We start from the raw sequence: 22,354 nt of genomic DNA, 5'->3' as shown, positions 1-22,354 counted from the left end.
GTATTAATTTTGTATCATCCTCAAATGTTGCCACCCCACTGTTTACCCCTTTTTCCAGATCATTTATGAATATGTTGAATAGGACTGGTGCCAGAACAGACATCTGGGGGACACCACTATTTACCTCTCTCCATTCTGAAAACTGATCTTTATACCTACCCTTTGTTTCCTATCTTTTAATCAGTTACCAATCCATGAGAGCACCTTCCCTCTTATCCCAGAGCCTTTGGTGAAGGACCTTGTCAAAGACTTTCTGAAAATCTAAGTACACTATATCCACTGGATCCCCTTTGTCCACATGCTTGTTGACCCTTTCAATGAATTCTTGTAGATTGGTGAGGTGTGATTTCCCTTTACTAAAACCATTTTGACTCTTCCCCCAACAAATTATGTTCATCTATCCGTCTGACAATATTGTTCTTTATTATAGTTTCAACCAGTTTGCCTGGTACTGAAGTCAGGTTTACCAACCTGTAATTGCCGGGATCACCTCTGGAGCCCTTTTAAAAAAATGGTGTCATATTAGCTATCCTCCTGTCATCTGGTACAGAAGCTGATTTAAATGATAAATTACAGACTACAGTTAGTAGTTCTGAAATTTCACATTTGAGTTCCTTCAGAACTCTTGGGTGAATACCATCTGGTCCCGGTGACTTATTGCTGTTTAATTTATCAATTTGTTCCAAAACCTCCTCTAATGATCATAGAATCATAGAATATCAGGATTGGAAGGGACCTCAGGAGGTCATCTAGTCCAACCCCCTGCTCAAAGCAGGACCAATCCCCAACTAAATCATCCCAGCCGGGGCTTTGTCAAGCCTGACCTTAAAAACCTCTAAGGAAGGAGATTCCACCACCTCCCTAGGTAACCCATTCCAGTGATTCACCACCCTCCTAGTGATTTTTTTCCCCTAATATCCAATCTTAACCTCCCCCACTGCAATTTGAGACCATTACTCAATACCTCAATCTGGGACAGTTCCTTAGTTCTGTCACCTAAAAAGAATGGCTCAGGATTGGGAATCTCCCTCAAATCCTCAGCCATGAAGGCCAATGCAAAGAATTCATTTAGTTTTTCCACAATGCCGTTATCATCCATGAATGATCCTTTAGCACACCTCTATTGTCTAGTGGCCCCACTGGTTGTTTAGCCTGCTTCCTGGTCCTTATCTGTGTCAGTCAGATTTTATGTCACAAAAAAAGCCAGGTATAAATTTTATCAGAGGCTATTTGACAAAGATGGGAAAAGATTAGCATGCATCACTTCCGAGAGCTGAGCTCTCTAGCACCTTCCTGTTAGGATTCTGCTTTAAGCTGGCAGAAACCCCTCATTGAGGAAAGCCTCTGGATGGCTGGGTGAGCCATCCAGCACTGGAACGTTCAGTGTGGGCAAGATTTCTGACTCACTCTGTACTGCCAATGGCACCGGGTCAAGAAAACTCAGGGTATCTGATATACCAGAGTCTCCTCCTCTCAGCACCAGAACTATGGGAGTCTTCTCCAGTACCCTGCCATGCACCTCCACTTTCTAGTGGTGAATCAGACAGCGAGCCACTCCTCCCATGCTCTCTACAATACCCCCTGTCAAGGACCTCTTCGGGTATACCCTCAGCCGACTCCTCCACCCAGATGGTACGGCTGGCCATGAGCATCCCACTGCCCTAGGATATCATTACCCATTTCTGCATCAATGTCTGAATGATCACCACAGTATTGACATTTGATGCTTATCCAATGTAGAGATTTGATGAATACTGTTAATGCCAGAATCCTGGAAGAAGGAAGCCTTTCCACGTCCTTTCGCTTGCATCAATTCTTGATCATATCATTTGGCCTTCCCAAGGTGGCAGAGTCTCTTTGGATGCTAAGGGAATGGGCATTAACTTCATGTCTGGTATGCAGTGGTACGCTGCTACGATCAATAGAAAATGGGTTTTGGTCTTGTATCTTATGGCAACATTGCCACACATAGTGCAGATGGCAGTACATTACACACAGAAAAGAAAGCCAGCATCAATTGCTAGGCTGAACAGTCTGCGAAGCACAATTTGCCCTGACAATCTGAACCCCTGGGATCGGCAAATCATTTCTTCACTCCCAGGGGAGGCTATCAGGCTGAAGTTCTCCAGGGTCTATTTTTTGCTCTTCCCACTGCTCATGGAGCTGAGGGAATTGTCCAGGAGCCCTGGCCAACCTGAGAGTCTGCAGGCACTGTTCAGAGGAATTATAAAGTTCGCTGTCAAGTACGATGAATGTCAGACATGTGAGATTCATACGCTGATTCTCAGGGCTCTGCCTTCCTGTCAATTTCCACTCTATCCTGAGTGAAATTTTGGTGAGTTGCCTGTTTCTGCATTAAAGTTAGTGCTGAGGGCTCAGGAAGCATTCAAGGGTTCAATCCAAAAAACATTTGGGCAGGAATTCACCAGCACAGTGACTTGAACTCTTTAGTATTGTTAGAAACACGAAGGGATTTACCTGCTAAAATTCGAACTACAAATGTATTGGGAGTAGTTTAGACAAATATTTGTTTTTTCAGATCAGTTCCTTGTCTCTTTCTGTGTCTATCTATCTCAGTTGCTTCCTTTTTTCAGGTGGTGTGGTTTTTCTTTTGGTTCGCTGACGTTTTCCAATTCACCAACTTCACTGCCTTGTTGGGAAGTGCAGCTAAAACCTCTGCAGTGCGTATTGGTGTTACCAGAAGGTTCAAAACAAGAATGTGTTTTGCAATCCCCATTTTTCATAACCACTCTCAGAACACCACATAAACTGGGGGTTTCTTTCAGACTCTTTCAGCGCTCTCTGTTGCTGAACCCAAAGCCATGATTTTCACAGCCAGGAGATGAATGTTAAACACTGAGAGTGAAATCTTGGTCCCACTGAGATCAATAACAAAACTCCAAAAATGGCCAGTGCTCCACACTAAATCCACATATAGAGAGTTAAATGAATTGCCTAATTTTCACCATCCACGAGCTTACAGTGACTTCAACTGGAGACATCCTGTGGCCGCTAAGGATGGGGGAGCTCATTTGGACCAAAGAAGAACTGAGAGGAAATATCAAACTCTTGGGCTTGGAGGTTTGAAATAATGAGGATAACATTTTTTTCCAGGATGGGAGAGGTCTTCTCTCTCTCTGGCCCTGCATCTCTGGTTCTGGAGAGGATGAGAAGTAGCAAAAGGCAGTAAAAAGAAAAGCATGTTTCTAACTTAGTAGAAACCAGGCAGTGTTGGAAATCTCACCGGGATGAGCCAGGAACACACAATGGCGGGGATTGGGGGTGACATGCAGTATCCAGATCACAGTGGCATGGACTCCTAAAATCAGGTGAAATAGGGAATGCACATCCTGCCTAATGCACAGACCAAACAGGCGTAACAAGGCCTTCTGGGGCAGAGACTGTAACATAACGTGGACTGCATTGAAGCAGATTGTCTCTCGCACCATCCCCCATCAGTAGCCTCAGGAAGGAGTGTCCGGGTTTCTAATGGGCTGCCATACATTAAACTTTGTGTCGTTTTGAGGCTAGCTTCTTTTAGTCTCCACATCCTCTCTCCCTCCTGCCAGGTCAGACCCTCTCTCCTTCCCTGCACAGGTTAAGCTGCTGCTGGGGTTTCACTTTGCCCCAGAAAGGCAGTTCAGGCTGATCTCCCCGTTTTCCCCAGTGCAGGCAGACACTGACTTTAACCTAGTGTAACCCCCAAGGAGATGACCGAGATTCCTGGGGCTCTGTCTGCTGGCAGCTCAGGGAGAGACGCACTGTCCCTGGTAGGGAGGGGGAGCCAAGGCAGACTTAGAGTCTGCCCGGCAACCAATAGGGAGTGAGAGCCCCTTTCCAGGGAGTTCAGGAAAGGGGAGAAGCTATTTTTGAGTCAGTCTGGAGCCAACCAGGGCATGGGCAGGACTGGCTGTGTAGGGAGCTGGTGAGTCCCAGATCTGAAAGCAAGATCCCTGAGCTGGGCTTTTCCTTCTCCACTGATAATTCCCAGTTTGTAGAATTCTGCTGGGAAACGTCCCCAGCCAGGCTGAGTTTGCCCTCCAGCTCGCTAGGTGAGACCAGTCACCACATGGTCAGCTCTGCTCTGGCTGCTAGTTCAGGGCTGCTGCCTGCTGTGTGTGTGTGTGTGTGGACGCTGGGCTAGGAGACTACAGTTTGGATTTTAGTACTGTTGTGTATTCTGCACCTGTGTATTTGCCCGCTAGGCAAGATGATTTCAGTCTGGATAACTGTTTGGGATGGACCTATTCAGGTCACTGATCGATTAGAGAATATAATGGACCTTAAGAGAAACTTACCTCACACATTCTGAGCCTTCCTGAGAACAGACTATAACTAGTGGATAGTATTTCCACTTATTTTTTAGCAGATCTGGGGTATAATGTTTTAAGTGGCTTGCTTCTTGCTTTTGGGCTTCTGCGAGTGGCTGCTGCTTCCCCCCTCCCCCCCCCCAGCAGAGAGCATTATTGGCTCCCGTTTACAAAATCGCTCCAAAACCAAAAGAAAGAATCTGGACACTGACAGTCTCCAGGGCCAATGGGGAGAGGTCCACACTCCAGGTCAACCCAGTTTACAAGTCACTACAGGCAAATGGGGGAAACAGGAGCCTGGGGGCGGGAGCCTGCCATGGGGGAGCTCAGCGATTTTGAGTTTGGGTAATTAATTGGGTTCCTTTCTCCCCTGAGTGTCATTGTCACGACCATGAGATTGATGCAGGTGCTTGCTTGCTGCATTGCTTCTTGCGTTCATTCCCTGCAGTGCCTACTCTCACTCCACGGACTGCCTTCTGCCTGGACTACTAGGTCCGGTGGGGTTAGTTGGTTTGGTACAGGGGTACTGATAGCAGAAGGATGGCTGGCTAAACAGCAGCAGTCTGTGATTTCCCTGTACTTGGCTGGCTGCTGGTTCTGCAATGTTTGTGCTTTAAAAAATATCATTATTATTATTTAAACTTCAGTTGTGGTTAGTGGGCTCTCTGGTGGTGCATCTCTGGTGATGTTGTTGCACCTGCACCAGCGGGGGGATATCTGTCAGGGTGGATGTGAGGGGCAAGGGGGATGCAGGCTGTGGGGAGGTCGTGGGGGGAGGGGGCAGGGATGGCAAACCTGGAGGAGGGTCCACAAGCCTGGTGGGGAAGTGGACTGGCACTGTCACTGTGCCACTCTTGTTGGTCAGTGACTTCGGGGCATTTCTGGGGCATTTTTGGTGATGCGGTACACCACTGGGTGTGGGTCTGGTGGTATTATGGCTATATTGGCGGTTGATCGGTGATGCTATGGATGCAAAGATGTGCCAAGCAAAATGGAGTTAGCTTGTTTTAGTTGGCTTGGACTCCTTTTGAAAGGCAGGGTGGCTTATTTTTCTCATGAGAGACATGTGACCAGGCCACATAAATTTGAACTCCATTTTGGGATACCTGTACTTTTCCAAGGCAGGGGAGACATCATGGGTGGTTCTTCACTCCTCACATAAGAGGACTCCCGGAAACACCTGGAAAAAAAAGAGAGTATGGAAACCTGACATGGTGTCAAGTACCAGGGGGTAGCCGTGTTATTCTGTATCTGCAAAAACAACAAGGAGTCTGGTGGCACCTTAAAGACTAACAGATTTATTTGGGCATAAGCTTTCATGGGTAAAAACCTCACTTCTTCAGATGCATCTTTTACCCACGAAAGCTTATGCCCAAATAAATCTGTTAGTCTTTAAGGTGCCACCAGACTCCTTGTTGTTTTTATGGAAACCTGAGAAACCCAAGCAGCAAAGCAAACACAGGTTGTGCCTTGAGATTCTTCCAGGCTGCTTGTATCATCAATCAGAGTGAGAAACTGTTAATTCATAGTCAGTCTAAACTTAATTTACATATTTGATTATTTGCTAGGTAATCTACTTTCATCTATTTGCTATCCCTTATAATCAGTTAAAATTTATCTTTTGTAGTTGTCATGACTATAAAAGGAAGGGTAACAGCCCTCCTCTGTACAATGCTATAAAATCCCTCCTGGCCAGAGACTCCAAAATCCTTTTACCTGTAAAGGGTTAAGAAGCTCAGGTAACCTGGCTGACACCTGACCGAAAGGACCAATAAGGGGACATGATACTTTCAAATCTTGGTGGGGGGAAGGCTTTTGCTTGTGCTCTTTGTTTTGGGGGAGTTCGCTCTTGGGACTAAGATGGACCAGACATCAATCCAGGCTCTCCAAATCTTTCTGAACAAGTCTCTCCTATTTCAAACTTGTAAGTAAACAGCCAGGCAAGGCGTGTTAGTTTTATCTTTGTTTTCTCAACTTGTAAATGTACCTTTTGTTAGGGTGTTTACCTACGTTTGCTGTAACTTTGAACCTAAGGCTAGAGGGGGGTCCTCTGGGCTCTTTAAATTTGATTACCCTGTAAAGTTATTTTCCATCCTGATTTTACAGAGATGATTTTTACCTTTTTCTTTAATTAAAAGCCTTCTTTTTAAGAACCTGATTGATTGCCCTGTTTTTTAGATCCAAGGAGGTTGGATCTGGATCCACCAAGAGTTGGTGGGAGAGAGGAGGGGGGATGGTTAATTTCTCCTTGTTTTAAGATCCAAGGGGTTTGGATCTGTATTCACCAGGGAATTGGTGAAGAGTCTCTCAAGGCTATCCAGGGAAGGGAATTAGCACATTGGGAGTGGTGGCAGTGGACCAGATCTAAGCTGGTAGTTAAGCTTAGAAGTTTTCATACAGGACCCCACATCTGTACCCTAAAGGTCAGAGTGGGAAAGGAGCCTTGACAGTAGTTAATAAAACTTGTTTTATGTTTTAGTCTAAACCCAGTATGCCTTTAAGTGAAGTGTCTGGGGGACAAACCTCAGCTTGTTTACCAAAAGTGTGCATTGTCCTCCTCACATTGAGGGAGGAGCAAACTGGTTAACAAATTTATATTGGTCTGGGTTTGGAGCAGGGCAGGATGGTACATCTCTGGGGTTCTAGGCTAGGGAGCTGGTGGTTATTTTGGCTGTAGCCGATCTATTATTGGTTCATGCAGTGGCTGGTCAGAGAGCCTGCATGTATCTACAGCTGGAAGTATAGCTTCCTGTACAATGCTGGTGGAGGCGTAGGACCAGGAGTAGTTCACACTTTGTCTCAGCAGGATATTGAGCGAGGGATCCTAGGCTGGTGAGTCAGAGGTCTCAGTTGTACACCAGATCCAGGTGTCACATCCAACATTGATTTCAAAATTCTCAGTGATGGGGAATCCACATACTCTCACCATTTAAAAATGTATGCCTTATTCCCAGTCAGAATTTCTTTAACTTCAACTCCCAGCCATTGCATCGTATTAGTCCTCTGTATGGAGGCTGAAAAGCCTATTAAATAAATTTTCCCATGTAGGTTCTTACACACTGTTATCAATTCATCCCTTAACGATCTTTGTTAAACTAAATAGATTGAGCTCTTTGAGTTGTCAGTATAAGGCAGGTTTTCTAATCACTTAGTAATTCTTGTGACTCTTCTGTGAACCCTCTTCAATGTATCAACATCCATCTTTAATCATGGACACCAAACTGGACACAGGATTCCAGCAGCAGTTGCACCAGGGGCAAATACAGAGGTAAAATGACTTCTCTACGTCTCCCTGAGATTCCCCTTGTTATCATCCAAGGATTACATTGGCTCTTTTGGACACAGGCTCACGCTGGGAGCTAATGTTTAGATAATTATGTCTTCACACCCCCAAATCATGTTCAGAGTCATTGCATTTCACACAAGAGTCCAACATCATGTAAGTTTCGCCTACATTCTTTGTCCCTAGATGTAGATATCTACATAGCTATATTAGTACGCATATTATTTGCTTCTACCTAGTTTACCAACAAATCCAGATTGGTCTGAACCAGTAACCTGTACACATCATTTTCTATGATCTCCCAGATGTGCAGGCCTGTATACCTAAATACCAAAATCCTTGTAGTTTCATGCCCTTTCTGTTGAGTGCTATATCATAGACCAGCATGAAAATGTCTGTTTCCATGGAGGAAACTTTTCAACATAGGAATTGCCTCATGAATCACATCTACGTTCCAATGCAGTCCAGTGTCTTCTCTCTCTGACAGTGACAGCCCCAGGGGCTGTAGAAGATATAAGAAACCCAGCTGCAAGTTAATGTAGTGGGTAGTGATTTGGCTGTCCTGAAAATGTCACCCTGATGCCAAACAGCTAGAGATTGGCTTGTCCCCTGAAACATGTGGGCCTTCTGAAATATTTATTTAGCTGTAGTTATTGAAACTGGATAGCCTCACTATCCATATATATCATAGAATCATACAATCATAGAATATCAGGGTTGGAAGGGACCTCAGGAGGTCATCTAGTCCAACCCCCTGCTCAAAACAGGACCAATCCCCATATATATGTCCAAACCCTTCCTGATTCTTGCTTAGCTCATGTCCTGAACTACCTCTTGTAGCAAGAAGTTCCTCAGTCTGATTAGGCACTGAATGGAGAAAGCATTATTTTTTTTTACCTCTTTCGAATTTGCCACATTTCAGTTTAATTGAATGTCCTCTTGATCTTTTGTTATGAGACAGAGAGAACACATTCTCCATTTCCCCTCTACCAGTCAGTATTTTATAAACTTTTCTTATGTCCCCTCTTCTTCAATTCCTTTGTAAGGTAATAACCCCAGTCTTTTCAACCTCTCTCCATATGAGTTTCACAGGGCCCTTGATCATTCCAGTTGACTTTGCCTGAACACCTCTAGTTTTTCAATATCCTGTGTGAGAAGGGTGCCCAGTACTACACAGAGGAGTCCATAGGAGGGAGAAAAATTGACTGACTGATCTCATGGCATTGTATTTCCTGTATGATTCCATATCCCATTTCCTCCCAGATCCCAACGTTTTGCTCTGTTTCTGTCCATGCTTGCACTGTGAGCAGGGTTTCACATAGCTGTTTACCATGACACCCAGATCCCTGTCCTGAGTGCATACACTTAAATTAGAACCGTGTAAGGTGTTTGAAGAGTTCAAGATTTTCCCTCCAATGACCATACAATTTGCAGTTATTGACATGGAAATTCATCTGTCATCATGACATCCATTCATCTGAGTTGGTTAGCTCCTTCTGTGGAGTTCTTTGGACTTAACTATGACCTAAATAATCTGGTGCCCTCTGTAAATGTTGCCACCTCTCTGCTGACCCCCTTTTCTAGATTCATAATAACGATTTGTTATAAAGTGTTTGAAGACCCTCACTGTGTTTCTCTCCCTTCACAGGAACCTTGAGCATTTCTGAGCCTGATCGACGCATCAACCACCTTATGGCAGCTTTCAACCTCTCCCCCTCTGGCCCTTCAACATTCATCCTTGCTGGCATCTCTGGCCTGGAAGCTGCTCACATGTGGATTTCCATCCCTTTCTCTGTGTTCTACATTATTGGCCTGTTGGGAAATTTCATGGTTCTGTTTGTTGTAGGCAAAGAGCAAACCCTGCACAAGCCGATGTACCTGCTGCTCTGCATGCTGGCACTCACAGACATTGCCACGTCTACCTCAGTCGTGCCGAAGGCACTGTGTATATTTTGGTTCAATTGGAAAGGCATTACTGTGGGTGGCTGCCTCACCCAGATGTTCTTTCTTCATGCGGTTTCTGTTATGCAGTCAGCCATCCTAGTGGCAATGGCCTTTGATCGCTACATTGCCATATGTAACCCTCTGAGATATGACACCATCCTCACCAATGCACGAATAGCTAAGCTAGGGCTTTTGGGTTTGATAAGAACTGTGCTCTTTGTTCTGCCCCTGCCCCTGCTCCTGAGTAGGCAGCCATTCTGTACCAACCGCATTATCCCCCACACGTACTGCGAGCACATGGCTGTGGCAAAGATGTCATGTGGGGATATCACAGTCAACAGGACGTATGGCTTGGTGGTCACATTTGTAGTCTTAGGGTTAGACCTGTTGCTCGTTGCCTTCTCCTATAGTCTGATCACCAGGGTCCTCCTCAGAATCTCCTCCAAGAAAGCTCATCAGAAAGCCCTCAACACCTGCACAGCCCACATCTGTGTCATGCTGATGTCTTGTACTTTCTTCCTCTTCTCCACTGTAACACACCGCTTCGGTCAGGGCATCGCTCCTCATGTTCACATCATCTTGGCCAACCTCCACTTCCTCGTCCCCCCCATGCTCAACCCTATCATTTATGGGGTCAAAACCAAAGAGCTTCGTGACAAAATGGGCAAATATACCTGCAGAAGATGATCGCTCGGGGCCACTGACTTTAAACCTGTATAAGAAGATTGGGAAGAGATATCACCTTGTTAATCAAGGGTGCTCTCTCCCAATTTTGTTGAGCTTAAAATTGTGGAATTTCATAGTCTGAGAAATTCCTCACATGTAATGTCTTACCACTCCTTCACCAAGCACTGCTTTCTCTGTTGCTGAGTTCCTTCTCCCTCACCATAACTTGATCGCGTTCAGTGTCACCCTTCAGATTGAACTTTCCACACACCCTGTCTCTCGGCCTTTCCATGACTTCCATACTAAGAGAATATACTGCAACTTTCTGATGTAGGGTGTCCTTCCATTACACCATGTGTGAACATGGTTCTTGATCAGTTCAACTAACAAAAGCTGCACTTTCAGATAGCCAAAGAAAAGAAATAAACTACAGTGTTGAACTTCTTTATCCCATGTGCAATGATCCAGTGACTAAAATTTACCTGCGTTTTCCACGCCCAATACTTCAGGAAGCCTGGAGGACAAACCAAATGTTTCCATTGGAAAATACTAATAGAGGAAAGCTGCTGCAGGAATTGAGGACATCCTACTAGAGCTTATTGTTGAGAGTTTTTAAAAGCAAGGTCAAAATCTAGCAGTCAGTTTCTGCTAATCAGAATGGGAGGAGTGGACAGACTAGTAAATGAGTGATAAGGAAAGAAGATAAATGGATGAAAACCTTGGGTCTAGATGCCTCGGATATTAGAGGTTTATTGAAAGTTAGGAAAAGTGATTATCGAGCAGGAGTCATTATGACCTATGTTTTGTAGAAGATCTAAAAATTTGCTAATACAGTGTACTTTGGAGCAGTCCTCTAAAGCCATATTGAGAGAAATGTTTCATGACACCCTTTCTCCACAGCAGGTGAGCAACCAGACACTGTATTGGAATGAGGGTGCTTATAGACCAGCAGGTGGCAGAACAGGGAGAGGTTGCAGCTGGGACCGTCCATCCCACCCCAAGTAGGTAGAGGATGGGATAATCAGAATCAGCCTCAAAGGGGAGCAGATGTGATGTGAAACAACCTTGGAAGTATATGAAGTTGAGGGAAGTATATATGGACAAATGGGATGGGAAACCCACTGAGGAATAAATCTGTAAATTTGTTTCAGAGGAAGCTCATTGAGTTAACAAAAAAAATGCTGTTCAAGTGTACAAAACTGTTAACATGAAGGCTACTGAGGCTTCTTACTCTGTGGCTTTGCACATTGCCAAAGCTGCTAAGCCACACAACATAGGAGAGAAACTACTACTTCCAGATTTAAAGGATACGTGCGCAATGATGTTAGGAGAGAAAGCAGCATCACAGCTAGATGTGATCCCACTTTCCAACGACATAATTCCTCACCATATTGTGGAGATGGCCACCGATGTAAAATAGCAGCTCCTAGAAATTATTCATCAGAGCCTAAATTATACAATTCAGATAGATGAGTCTATAGATACAGTTAAACCTCAGAATTATGAACACAAGTTACTAACTGACCAGTCAACAACACACCTCATTTGGAACCAGAAGTACACAATCAAGCAGCAGCAGATACAAAAAAAAAAAAAAAAAGGGGGGGAAAATGCAAATTCAGTACAGTCCTGTATTAAATGTATACTAAAAATAAAGGGAAAGCATCATTTTTTCTTCTTCAGCATAATAAAGTTTCAATGCTGTATTACGTCTAGGTTCAATTGTGAACTTTTGAAAGAACAACTCTAAAGTTCTGTTCAGAATTATGAACATTTCAGAGTTGCAAACACTCTCCATTCCCAAGGTATTTATTACTGCGAGGTTCCACCATATATCGAATGCTGCACATCTGTTGGTGTATATTCATTTTACTACAGCAATACATTTAAAGGAGAAATTTCTGCTTTGTCATCCACTGTGAACCCAAGCAACTGGTGAAGAGCTTTTAAAATCGTTAAATAATTTTGTCCAAGACACAGGCCTTGATTGGGAACATTCTTTTGGAATTTGTAATGATGGAGCACAGTCAATCATGAGATGGCATAGCAGGCTTTAGACAAGGATACAAGAAGTAGCTCCCTCAACAACCTGGAATCCTTGTATGATTCTCAAGCAGGCATTGGCTGCTGAGAAGATGGCAGAAGAGCTCAGCAATGCTCTTTCAGTTGCAGTAAATATTACAAAATTTATAAGGCCATTGTGGAGAAACTAAATGAAGTCTTTGCATCGGTCTTCATGGCTTGAGATGTGAGGGAGATTCCCAAACCAGAAACATTCTTTCTAGGTGACAGATTTGAGGAACTTTCCCAGATTGAGGTGTCATTAGAAGAGGTTTTGGATGGATAAATTACACAGTAATACATTCCCAGGACCAGATGGTACCACTATTGTTCAACATATTCTTAAATGGTCAGGAAAAAAGGGTTAACAGTGATGTGGCCAAGATATCTAAGCCCAAAGCAGAATGCAAAGAGTTAAAAAGGAATCCCACCAAATTCTGTGAAAGGGCAACAAAATGGCAGATGAAATTCAATGTTGAGAAATGCAAATAATGCACATTGGATAACAATCTCAACTATTCCTATAAAATGATGGGGCTTAAATTAGCAGTTACAACACAAGAAAGAGATCTTGAAGTAATATTGGATAATTCTCTTAAAACATCCACTTAATGCATTAGTAGGGGCATTGCCAGTGGATCAAGGGAACTGATTATTCCCCTCTATTTGGCACTGGTGAGGTCACATCTGGAGTACTTCATCCAATTTTGGGCCCCCCACTACAGAAAAGATGTGGACAAACTAGAGAGTGTCCAGCAGAGGGCAACAAAAATGAACAGAGGCTGAGGGAACTGGGCTTATTTATTCAGCAGAAAAGAAGAGTGAGGGGGGATTTGATAGCAGACTTCAACTACCTGAAGGGGGATTCCAAAGAGGATGGAGCTCGGCTGTTCTCTGTAGTGGCAGATGACAGAACAAGGAGCAATGGTCTCAAGTTTCAGTGTGTGGGGGGGGTCTAGGTTGGATATTAGGAAATACTCTGTCACTAGGAGGTAGGTGAAGCACTGGAATGGGTTACCTAGGGAGGTGGTTGAATCTCCATCCTTAAAGGTTTTTAAGACCCAGCTTGACAAAGCCCTGGCTGGGATGAGTGAGTTGGGGTTGGTCCTGTTTTGATCAGGGGTTGGACCAGATGACCTCCTGAAGTCTCTTCCAACCCTAATCTTCTATGTTTCTAGGATTCAATGACTGTGCATTGGGAGTAAAAAAAAACTTACAGAATGTTAAAAGAAGAACAGGAGTACTTGTGGCACCTTAGAGACTAACAAATTTATTAGAGCATAAGCTTTCGTGGACTACAGCCCACTTCTTGGCTGTAGTCCACGAAAGCTTATGCTCTAATAAATTTGTTAGTCTCTAAGGTGCCACAAGTACTCCTGTTCTTCTTTTTGCGGATACAGACTAACACGGCTGTTACTCTGAAACTTTACAGAATGTAGGCAATCATTAGTAAAAGGATAGATCACAAAACAGAAAATATCGTATCACCTCTACATAAATCCATGGTAAGTCCACATATTGATTACTGCATGCAGATCTGATCATCCCATCTCAAAAAAGATATATTGGAAGTGGGAAAAGCAATGAGTTCCACAAGTTGACTCTTTGTTGTGTGTATTACTTCCCTTTCTATCTTTATTTTAAACCTGCTGCCTATTAATTACCTGGTTCTTGTGTTATGGGATGGAGTAAACAAGACTTGCGTTTTCATTTTCTCCACACCACCCATGAGTTTATAGCTCTCTATCATATCCCTTCTTAGTCATCTCTTTTCCAAGCTGAGAAGTCCAAGTCTCTATAATCTCTCTTCAGATGGAAGCTGTTCCATACCCATAATCATTTTTGTGATAATACAACTAGAACTGCAGGCAGCATTCATGGTTTGGTATTTGTATACTGGCACTATTATATTTTCTGTCTTCTGATCTATGTCTTTCCTAATGGTTCCTAACATTATATTATTTTTTTAAGTGCTGATGCACATTGAGCAGATGTTTTCGAAGAACTATCTATGATGACCCCAAGGTCTCTTTCTTGAGAGGTAACACAGCTAATTTAGACCCCATCATTTGGTATGTAGAGTTGGGATTATGTTTTCTAATGTTCTTTACTGCTATCTCTTGAATCTTTTAATAGCCTAGAAGAAGATACTCCTAACCTCTTTGTGACACCGCACTCCATATTCTTCATAGTTGTTTAATTATGATATAATTATGGCTTAATTATGATACATTTTGTAAAAGATAGGTCTTCTCAGGTGCCATTGGAAATATTATAATTTGCTGAAAATTGTTTCCTATTTGTCTGAATGTGTCATTTTTGAATATGAAGTTATAAATATTGACTGTGTATCTGTATTTCAAATCTAGTTACACCTGGGTGACACCCATTAGGCAAAATGCTTCCAGTCTACACAGTGGGTTGTGAAGAGTCTACTCAGGGTAATGGGCCAATTAGGGAAACAATCGGCCTGAGGAGAAGCTTGTCCCATACCTGACGAGCCTTCCTGAGAATGCTCCAGACAGCCTATGGATAGTGGCTGCTATGACACTGCACCACATGCAAAGCCATGTGACCAGATGACATCACACTGAACTCCCTTTTGGATACCTGTATTTTTCACAAGATGAATTGGGAATTGTTTTTTGGAGCAAAGGATTGCTGCCATAAGGTAAAGCTATATAAGGTAGCATGTGACATCATCTAGTGGCCTCACTACATGGGGAAAAATCTCAGTTTGGTTAACTCGGGCTTGTTCTATATCCTTCCCATATTGAGAGGAGGATGAACTCTATTAATAAGCTTACATTGTATAGATCCCTATGCAGTGCAAGACAGTGTAATTTTGGGGTTATACTCCACCACTAGGGCTGTTGTATGGGGAGATTTTGGCAAACCAGTAAAGTGCCTGAAACCACTATTGCTTATTGCTAAAAGCAGCCAAGTCAGCAGGCCATGTATTAGCCATACAGCAGCTTCAGCTTAACCAAGTCAGGAGGGGAGGGGGTTTTGGTTGCCAAACTAGCTCAGTTGGTAGCGCTTTAGACTTTTAATCTGAGGGTCCAGGGTTCAAGTCCCTGGTCAGGTGATAAATTACTCACTGAGATCTTAAAAATCTGTCTTTCTGGAGTCCTCTTTGATAGGGGGGAGGGATAGCTCAGTGGTTTGAGCATTGGCCTGTTAAACCCAGGGTGGTGAGCTCAGTCCTTGAGGGGAGCCTTTAGGGATCTGGGGCAAATATCTGTCTGGGGATTGGCCCTGCTTTGCAGGGGGTTGGACTAGATGACCTCCTGAGGTTCCTTCCAACCCTGATATTCTATGATTCTCAAAGAATAAGACTTGCCAATTACTTCTTAGTCAACTTCCAGCATGCAAGCCTAGCTGAATGCACCTGGGTGTTGTATAAAAAAGGATGTAAGGAAATAAAAGCCATTGTGACGTGACGTGGCGGTGAAAAAAGCCAATGCGGTCTTGGGGTGTATTAGGCGAGGTATATCTAGTAGGGATAGGGAGGTCCTGTTTCCGTTGTATAAGGCGCTGGTGAGACCTCATTTGGAGTACTGTGTGCAGTTCTGGTCTCCCATGTTTAAAAAAGATGAACTCAAACTGGAACGGGTGCAGAGAAGGGCGACTAAGATGATCAGAGGAATGGAAAACCTGTCGTATGAAAAGAGACTAGAGGAGCTTGGGTTGTTTAGTCTGACAAAGCGAAGGCTGAGGGGGGATATGATTGCTATCTTCAAATATATCAGAGGGGTTAATACAAGGGAGGGAGAGGAATTATTCCAGCCTAGTACTAATGTGGACACGAGAACGAATGGATATAAACTGGCCGTGGGGAAGTTCAGGCTTGAAATTAGACGAAGGTTTCTGACCGTCAGAGGGGTGAAATATTGGAATGGCCTTCCGAGGGAAACGGTGGGGGAGACGGACCTGTCTGGTTTTAAGATTAAGTTGGATAAGTTTATGGAGGGAATGGTTTAATGGTAAAACATAGTAGCCAAGGAAGACCAAGCAATGGTACATGAATAGCATAATGGCCAACAAGGGTCAGGCTAGAGACTCTTGCCTATATGCTTGGGGTATTACTGATTGCCATATTTGGGGTCGGGAAGGAATTTTCCTCCAGGGTAGATTGGCTGAGCCTCTGGAGGTTTTTCGCCTTCCTCCGCAGCATGGGGCAGGGATCACTAGCAGGAGGGTCTCAGCCGATTGAAGTCACTAAAACACAGGATTGGGGACTTCAACGGCAGAGTCCAGGGAAGGGTCTTGTGGCCTGCATCATGCAGGGGGTCAGACCAGATGATCATAATGGTCCCTTCTGACCTTAAAGTCTATGAGTCTATGAGTCTATAACACCTTCCCTAATTACTATAAGGGGCAGTACAGTAAAGGCCCCAGTGAAGGTAGAGTTGCCCTAATACTATCTCAGTATGAACTACTGAAGCTTATAGGATTTGCCTGGCAGCTGTAGACATGTGTAAGTGCTTGAGACTAAGTAAAGTTTAGCTTTAAGTGAAAGCACACTTGTGTTGTCCTGTTTGTGCCAGCCATCTGTGTCTCCCCTGATTCATTTCCTGACACCACCTCACACAGGGTAAAAGTTACCAAGAGCTTTGGGTTGAAAGAACCCTGAGTAACACTGAGTCTGGGGAGCTGGTAAATTGGCTGGTGTTAGGAATGCTAGTGATAATGTCAGATTCAGGCCTCTGTCTTTGCCTGAGATAGGATTTTGGGTCTTGTTTCCCTCTTTGACTTTTGATACTCTGATATCTACATATTCATATATATCTTATGCCAATACATGTGAACAAAGGACAGAGATACTGTGTGTGTTGCTTCTGCATGGCCAGATGGGTTTGTTAGTAGAATGGAAAAGATAAGAACAGTTAAATTGTTGTGGGCATAGTGGAAATAGAATATATGAGCTCACATTTGAAGACGACCTCAACTGCTAGCTCAAGGAAAGGTCAAGCAACCAGTCAGAATGGGAAGGTGGGGATTGGGTGGAAGGTACAAAACACTAAAAGACCAAAGAAAGGCCTTGTCACACCCCAATGGCCCCCTCCCTCAGGAAGTCCCCAAGGAAGTCAGATCAGCATTGTATGTGGCTAACGCTGTTGCAAGCATCACAAAGCATTTTGGGGAGGGTCAAAGGTGTGTGAGTGGGGAATGGAAGATTCCTTTGCAGGAGTATGAGAGGCCAAGAGAGGGGAGGAAGAAAGAAAAAAAGCAGAGAAGGGGTTAACTCGGCACTTTAACTAGCTCCATGTAAAGATAAGACACTAGTCCCGGCCTAAGGTCTTGGCTCGAAGAGAAATCTACAGATAAGAAATCTACAGCTGCCCAGTTGTGAGAAGAGGAGAACTAAGTGGAGCAGAGCTGTAAAGATAGCAGGAAAAACAAAGCAAATGAGGCGGCGATGGTGAAGGCCAACAGAAGGGAAAACAAATTCTATGAAGTCAAGAAGGCCACAGCAAGCCAATTGGGACTGGTACAAAGAGCACCAGGCACAGAGGGCCCTGGATGACGACACCCCCAAAGAAACCCAGGACTTAAAAACCCTCCTGAAAGCTGAAGCAATTTGGAGAGCACAAGAAATTCTTGGATGGTCTGGGACCAGGACAGCACTCCCGTCCACCTTCCCCCACCTCTCTTCTTCTTCTGATGTTACACCCAGACGTGGCCAGTCTGGATAACACGTGTGTGAGTATGAAAGTGGGTTAGGGCCTGGGGGCATTAACACTTTCTTTCTTCTACTGAGGGAACGGTCCCAGCACTCTATGCTGTCATTTTATTATTTTATCAATAAAGCTTTACAATTTAGACATTTGGTGTGTGCCTCATCATCTCCTCCCCAAAAGATCCTGTGACCACCGCCTGCTCAACTGTGGTCCTGGGCGGATTGGTAACGAAAATCTGTCACAGCCTGTCCTTGACCAAAGCACAATCTTATTCCTTACCCCTCCCATGGGGTACAAAAGAGGTGGGACGAAGATCCTAGTCCCATGCCCCCCAAATGCAACATTGCCATACATTGTAAGGGGTATGTCTGAGGGCATGCATTTCAGGTATAATTATACCTACTAAGGAGGAGGAAAGTGGGACACTGGGAAACAAGGCTCTGTGACATCAGAGTTATGGTACATGTGCTTGCTGGAAACTAACCCCAATAAAAATTGCATTGCCCTGCACTTCGGGCTCCTGATCTCATATTACTGTCTACAGGACATGAACTAGGGGAGGGGGTGAAGGGAAAACCCTCTAAACCTTGGTCCCATTACTTCATTGCATCACATTGGAAAGGTATTAGGTAGGTAAGTCCTGCTTCCCAACTGTAAGGAGTTGGACTCACCCCTGCAGCGCCTCCTGCTGGTCATCCTCGGAAATTAGCTCATTTTCCAGCCAGGATTGCTCTCTGCAGGCCGGTGATCCGCCTTACATTACTCTGGCCCCCGTGTCCCTCCCAGGACCCCGGTGCCCCTTCACTGGGTTTCTTCCCCCCTTGCAGAACCCCTCAGTCTCAGGGTGTCCCCCCAGGGGAACCCCCACCCACTAACCCCACCTCGCCTCAGTGTACGGCTACTGCCAGTCACCATCTAGCCCCACTCCCTTGGGCAGACTGCAGTAGATGTCACTCATCTCAGGCAAGGTTGGGCTGGACCTGCTGCCTCTCTCTATAGCTGGGCTGTCCCCCTGCAGCCCCGGTACTGGTCTCAGGCCCTCAGCTAGGCCTGCAGTCTGGGGGTTTTCCAGGCTGGAGCTCCCCAGCTCCTCTAGTCTTCCCCCAGCCCTGCTCCACTCCCAGTACCCTGCTCAGCTCCCTTGCAGCCAGGCCTTTCTCTCTCTACAAGCAGAGAAAGAGACTGTCTTCTTGAGCTCCAGGCTCACGTCTTTAGCTGGATGCTAGAGCTACAAGAACACTCCGATACTTGCACATTCCACACACATAACAAGGAACAGGCTGACCCATCCTAAAGACGGGGGTGAAAGGGTAATATGATGGATAGAGTTGTTTTGTTCAAACCAACATGTACAAGGTGAGAGGCGGCACCTTACTGCGTAGAGGGGTTGTACCTTGCTATGTAGAGGGATTGCACCTTGATACGTCAGGAGTGATGTGTAACTTGTTTGTACTTCTGTATAAGAATGCATCCCTGGGGCAGTCTCTTTGTCCAGCCTAGGGGGCAGTGGAGTGTCCCGCCACTGACTGAGCTATGTCCATTGTCAGGAAGCACATATGTACTAGCAGAACTGTAGACATCTGATCCAAGGAGCTGGAGACTGTGTGTTTCATTTGACAATAAACCTGGCCAGATGCCTTCCTACCTTCTCAGAATCTGTGGTCATTGGGGGTTCTCTCGGGGTCTGTTGTGTCAGTGATCTGCACAGAGTCAAGGCAGCACACAGTGTGAACACACGGATGCAGCCAACTGTTATCAACATTGGATAGAGCAGAGCGCCACACTGATGGTGTCTGGCAACAGGACTTAGCACTGAATGAGATTCTATCACCTGGACATTTCGTGGGAATTTCTATTTCATCTGTTTCACAAACTTCAAGATGAAATCTCTATGCCTACTTTTGATGTATTTGACAAAGGGAATTGTTAATGTGTATTTTGAAAGTTCCAGCTAAAAGTGAATCCAAAATCAACTGTGTAAAGTGCTAAGGTATTGGACTCCAAGACAATGCCGTAATATAACACAGCAGTCTGTTTGCCGGGGTGTTTAGAATCCCCAGCTGGGGCAACTTAACTATTTTACTCCTCGAAGTGTCAGGAATAAATCAATGAGAACACAACAATTCTGTATGATCAAGGATCAAATACAAGTAAGCATGCTCTTGTCTAACACTGCAGTTTATTAGATTTAAGAACACAGAGACATAGGCTATAGGTTTAGAACAATATCAAATCATGGAATCATAGAAGATTAGGGTTGGAAGAGAACTCAGGAGGTCATCTAGTCCAACCCCCTGCTCAAAGCAGGACCAACCCCAACTAAATCATCCCAGCCAAGACTTTGTCAAGCCAGGCCTAAAAACTCAATGGATGGAGATTCCACCACTTCCCTAGATAACCCATTCCAGATATTTACCTAACATCTGGATCAGTATTGAGTAATTGGTCTGTTGCTCACCTGCTGGGGAGAAAGGATGTCAGAAAAAGGTCTCTAAAGATAGATTCAGAAAACTGCTCCAAAGTACACTGTATTACCTAATCTTTTATTGTTTTGGCAAAACATATAGGTCATAATGCCCCCTACTGGACCATCACTTTTCCTAACTTTCAATAAACCTTTAATATCACAAGCATCTAGACTTATGGTTTTCATCCACTTATCTTCTTTCATTGTCACTTATTTACGTGTCTGTCTCCTTCTCCCATTCTGATTAGTGGAACCTGCCATCTAGATATTGACATTGCATCTAAAAGCCTGCTTTCCAATTAATCCTTAACTATGTGGTGTTCTACTGAACTAATTCATAGTTGCTCAGTGCACATCATATGGTTGCAATTGGCATAATCATATTCTGGAGAACATATCCCTCAATTCCCGAGTAACACAGTCCAGTTCTCAAAACCTCACAGTTTCACAACTCTCACTAACAGCCTCTAGTACAATGTCTTCAATTCCTGCAGCAACATTCCTGTATTAACACCTTCCAAGTGAAACATTTGATTTATCCTCTCGGCATACTGAAGGATTGGATGTAGAAAAGTCAGGTAAATTTTCTGACTGGATCACTGTACATAGGATAAACAAGTTCAACATTGTAGTTTCTTAATTTGTCTTTGGCTATCAGAGAGCATAACTTTAGTTTGTTGAACTGATCAAGAACACAAAGTCACCTTACATCAGAAAATTGCAGTATATTCTCTTGGTGTGGAAGTAACAGTCAGATAGGGTTCAGCTGGGGAGGGGATGATGCCTGAAAGAGATCAGGTGATGGTCAGATTGGGGGAACTCAGCAATGGAGAGAGCAGTGCTTGGTGATGGAGTGATAAGACATTAGATGTGAGGAACTTCTGACTCTGAACTTCCACAGTGTTGAGCTCATCCAAATTGGGAGAGAGCATCCTTGATTAATGAGGCTATATCCTTTCCCCATCTTGTTGTACAGGTTTAAAATAATTACCCCCATCAATCACCTTCTGTAGGTGTATTTGCTCACTTTCTCACGAAGCTCTTTGGTTTTGACACCATAAATGATAGGGTTGAACATGGGGGGGATGAGGAAGTACAGGGTGGCCAAGATGATGTGAATGTGGGTAGCTATGCCTTGACCAAACCGGTGTGTCAGAGTGGAGAACAGCAAGAGAGTACAAGACATGAGCATCACACAGATGTGCGCTGTGCAGGTGTTGAGGGCTTTCTGGTGGGCTTTCTTGGAGGAGATTCTGAAGACGGCCCTGATGATCAGACCATAGGACAGGGCAACGAGCAACAGGTCTAAACCAATGACTACAAATGCTATCACCAAGCCATACATCCTGTTGACTGTGATGTCCCCACATGACATCTTCGCCACAGCCATGTGGTCACAGTACATATGGGAGATAATGCGGTTGGCACAGAATGGATGCCTACTCAGGAGCAGGGGCATAGGCAGAATAAAGAGAACAGCTCTTATCAAACCCAAAAGTCCTAACTTAGCTATTCGTGCATTGGTGAGGATGGTGGAATATCTCAGAGGGTTACATATGGCAATGTAGCGATCAAAGGCCATTGTCACGAGAACAGCTGACTGCATAACAGAAACTGCATGAAGGAAGAACATCTGGATGAGGCAGCCACCCATAGTAATTCCTTTCAAATTGAACCAAAATATACAAAGTGCCCTTGGTACAACGGACGTAGAAGTGGTGATATCTGTGAGCGCCAGCATGCAGAGCAGCAGGTACATCGGCTTGTGCAGGGTCTGCTCTTTGCCTACAACAAACAGAAGCATGACATTTCCCAACAGGCTGATGATGTAACACATAAAGAAAGGGATGGAAACCCAGACGTGGGCAGTTTCCAGGCCAGGGATGCCCATTAGGATGAATGTTGAAGGGTCAGAAGAGGTGAGGTTGAAAGCTGCCAT

General features: G+C 44.4%; 2 protein-coding genes and 1 non-coding gene across 3 annotated transcripts; 2 read left to right on the top strand and 1 right to left on the bottom strand.

Moving 5' to 3' along the window:
- Positions 1–9,285: 9,285 nt before the first annotated feature.
- Positions 9,286–10,224, top strand: LOC128832879 (olfactory receptor 52D1-like). Its single transcript, XM_054020576.1, has one exon. It carries the CDS (start codon positions 9,286–9,288, stop codon positions 10,222–10,224), a length of 939 nt encoding a protein of 312 aa, XP_053876551.1.
- A 5,055-nt stretch (positions 10,225–15,279) lies between these two features.
- On the top strand, positions 15,280–15,352 carry TRNAK-UUU (transfer RNA lysine (anticodon UUU)). Its single transcript has one exon. It is a non-coding gene; the product is annotated as a tRNA-Lys (tRNA).
- Positions 15,353–21,415: 6,063 nt separating this feature from the next.
- On the bottom strand, positions 21,416–22,354 carry LOC128832871 (olfactory receptor 52P1-like). The gene has a single exon (XM_054020566.1). It carries the CDS (start codon positions 22,352–22,354, stop codon positions 21,416–21,418), a length of 939 nt encoding a protein of 312 aa, XP_053876541.1.

This window comes from Malaclemys terrapin, chromosome 1 (genome assembly GCF_027887155.1).
Source record: "Malaclemys terrapin pileata isolate rMalTer1 chromosome 1, rMalTer1.hap1, whole genome shotgun sequence".
NCBI classification, from domain to species: domain Eukaryota; kingdom Metazoa; phylum Chordata; order Testudines; family Emydidae; genus Malaclemys; species Malaclemys terrapin.
Note: the sequence above shows the minus strand (reverse complement) of the source record. Positions and strands in the feature narration are given on the sequence as shown.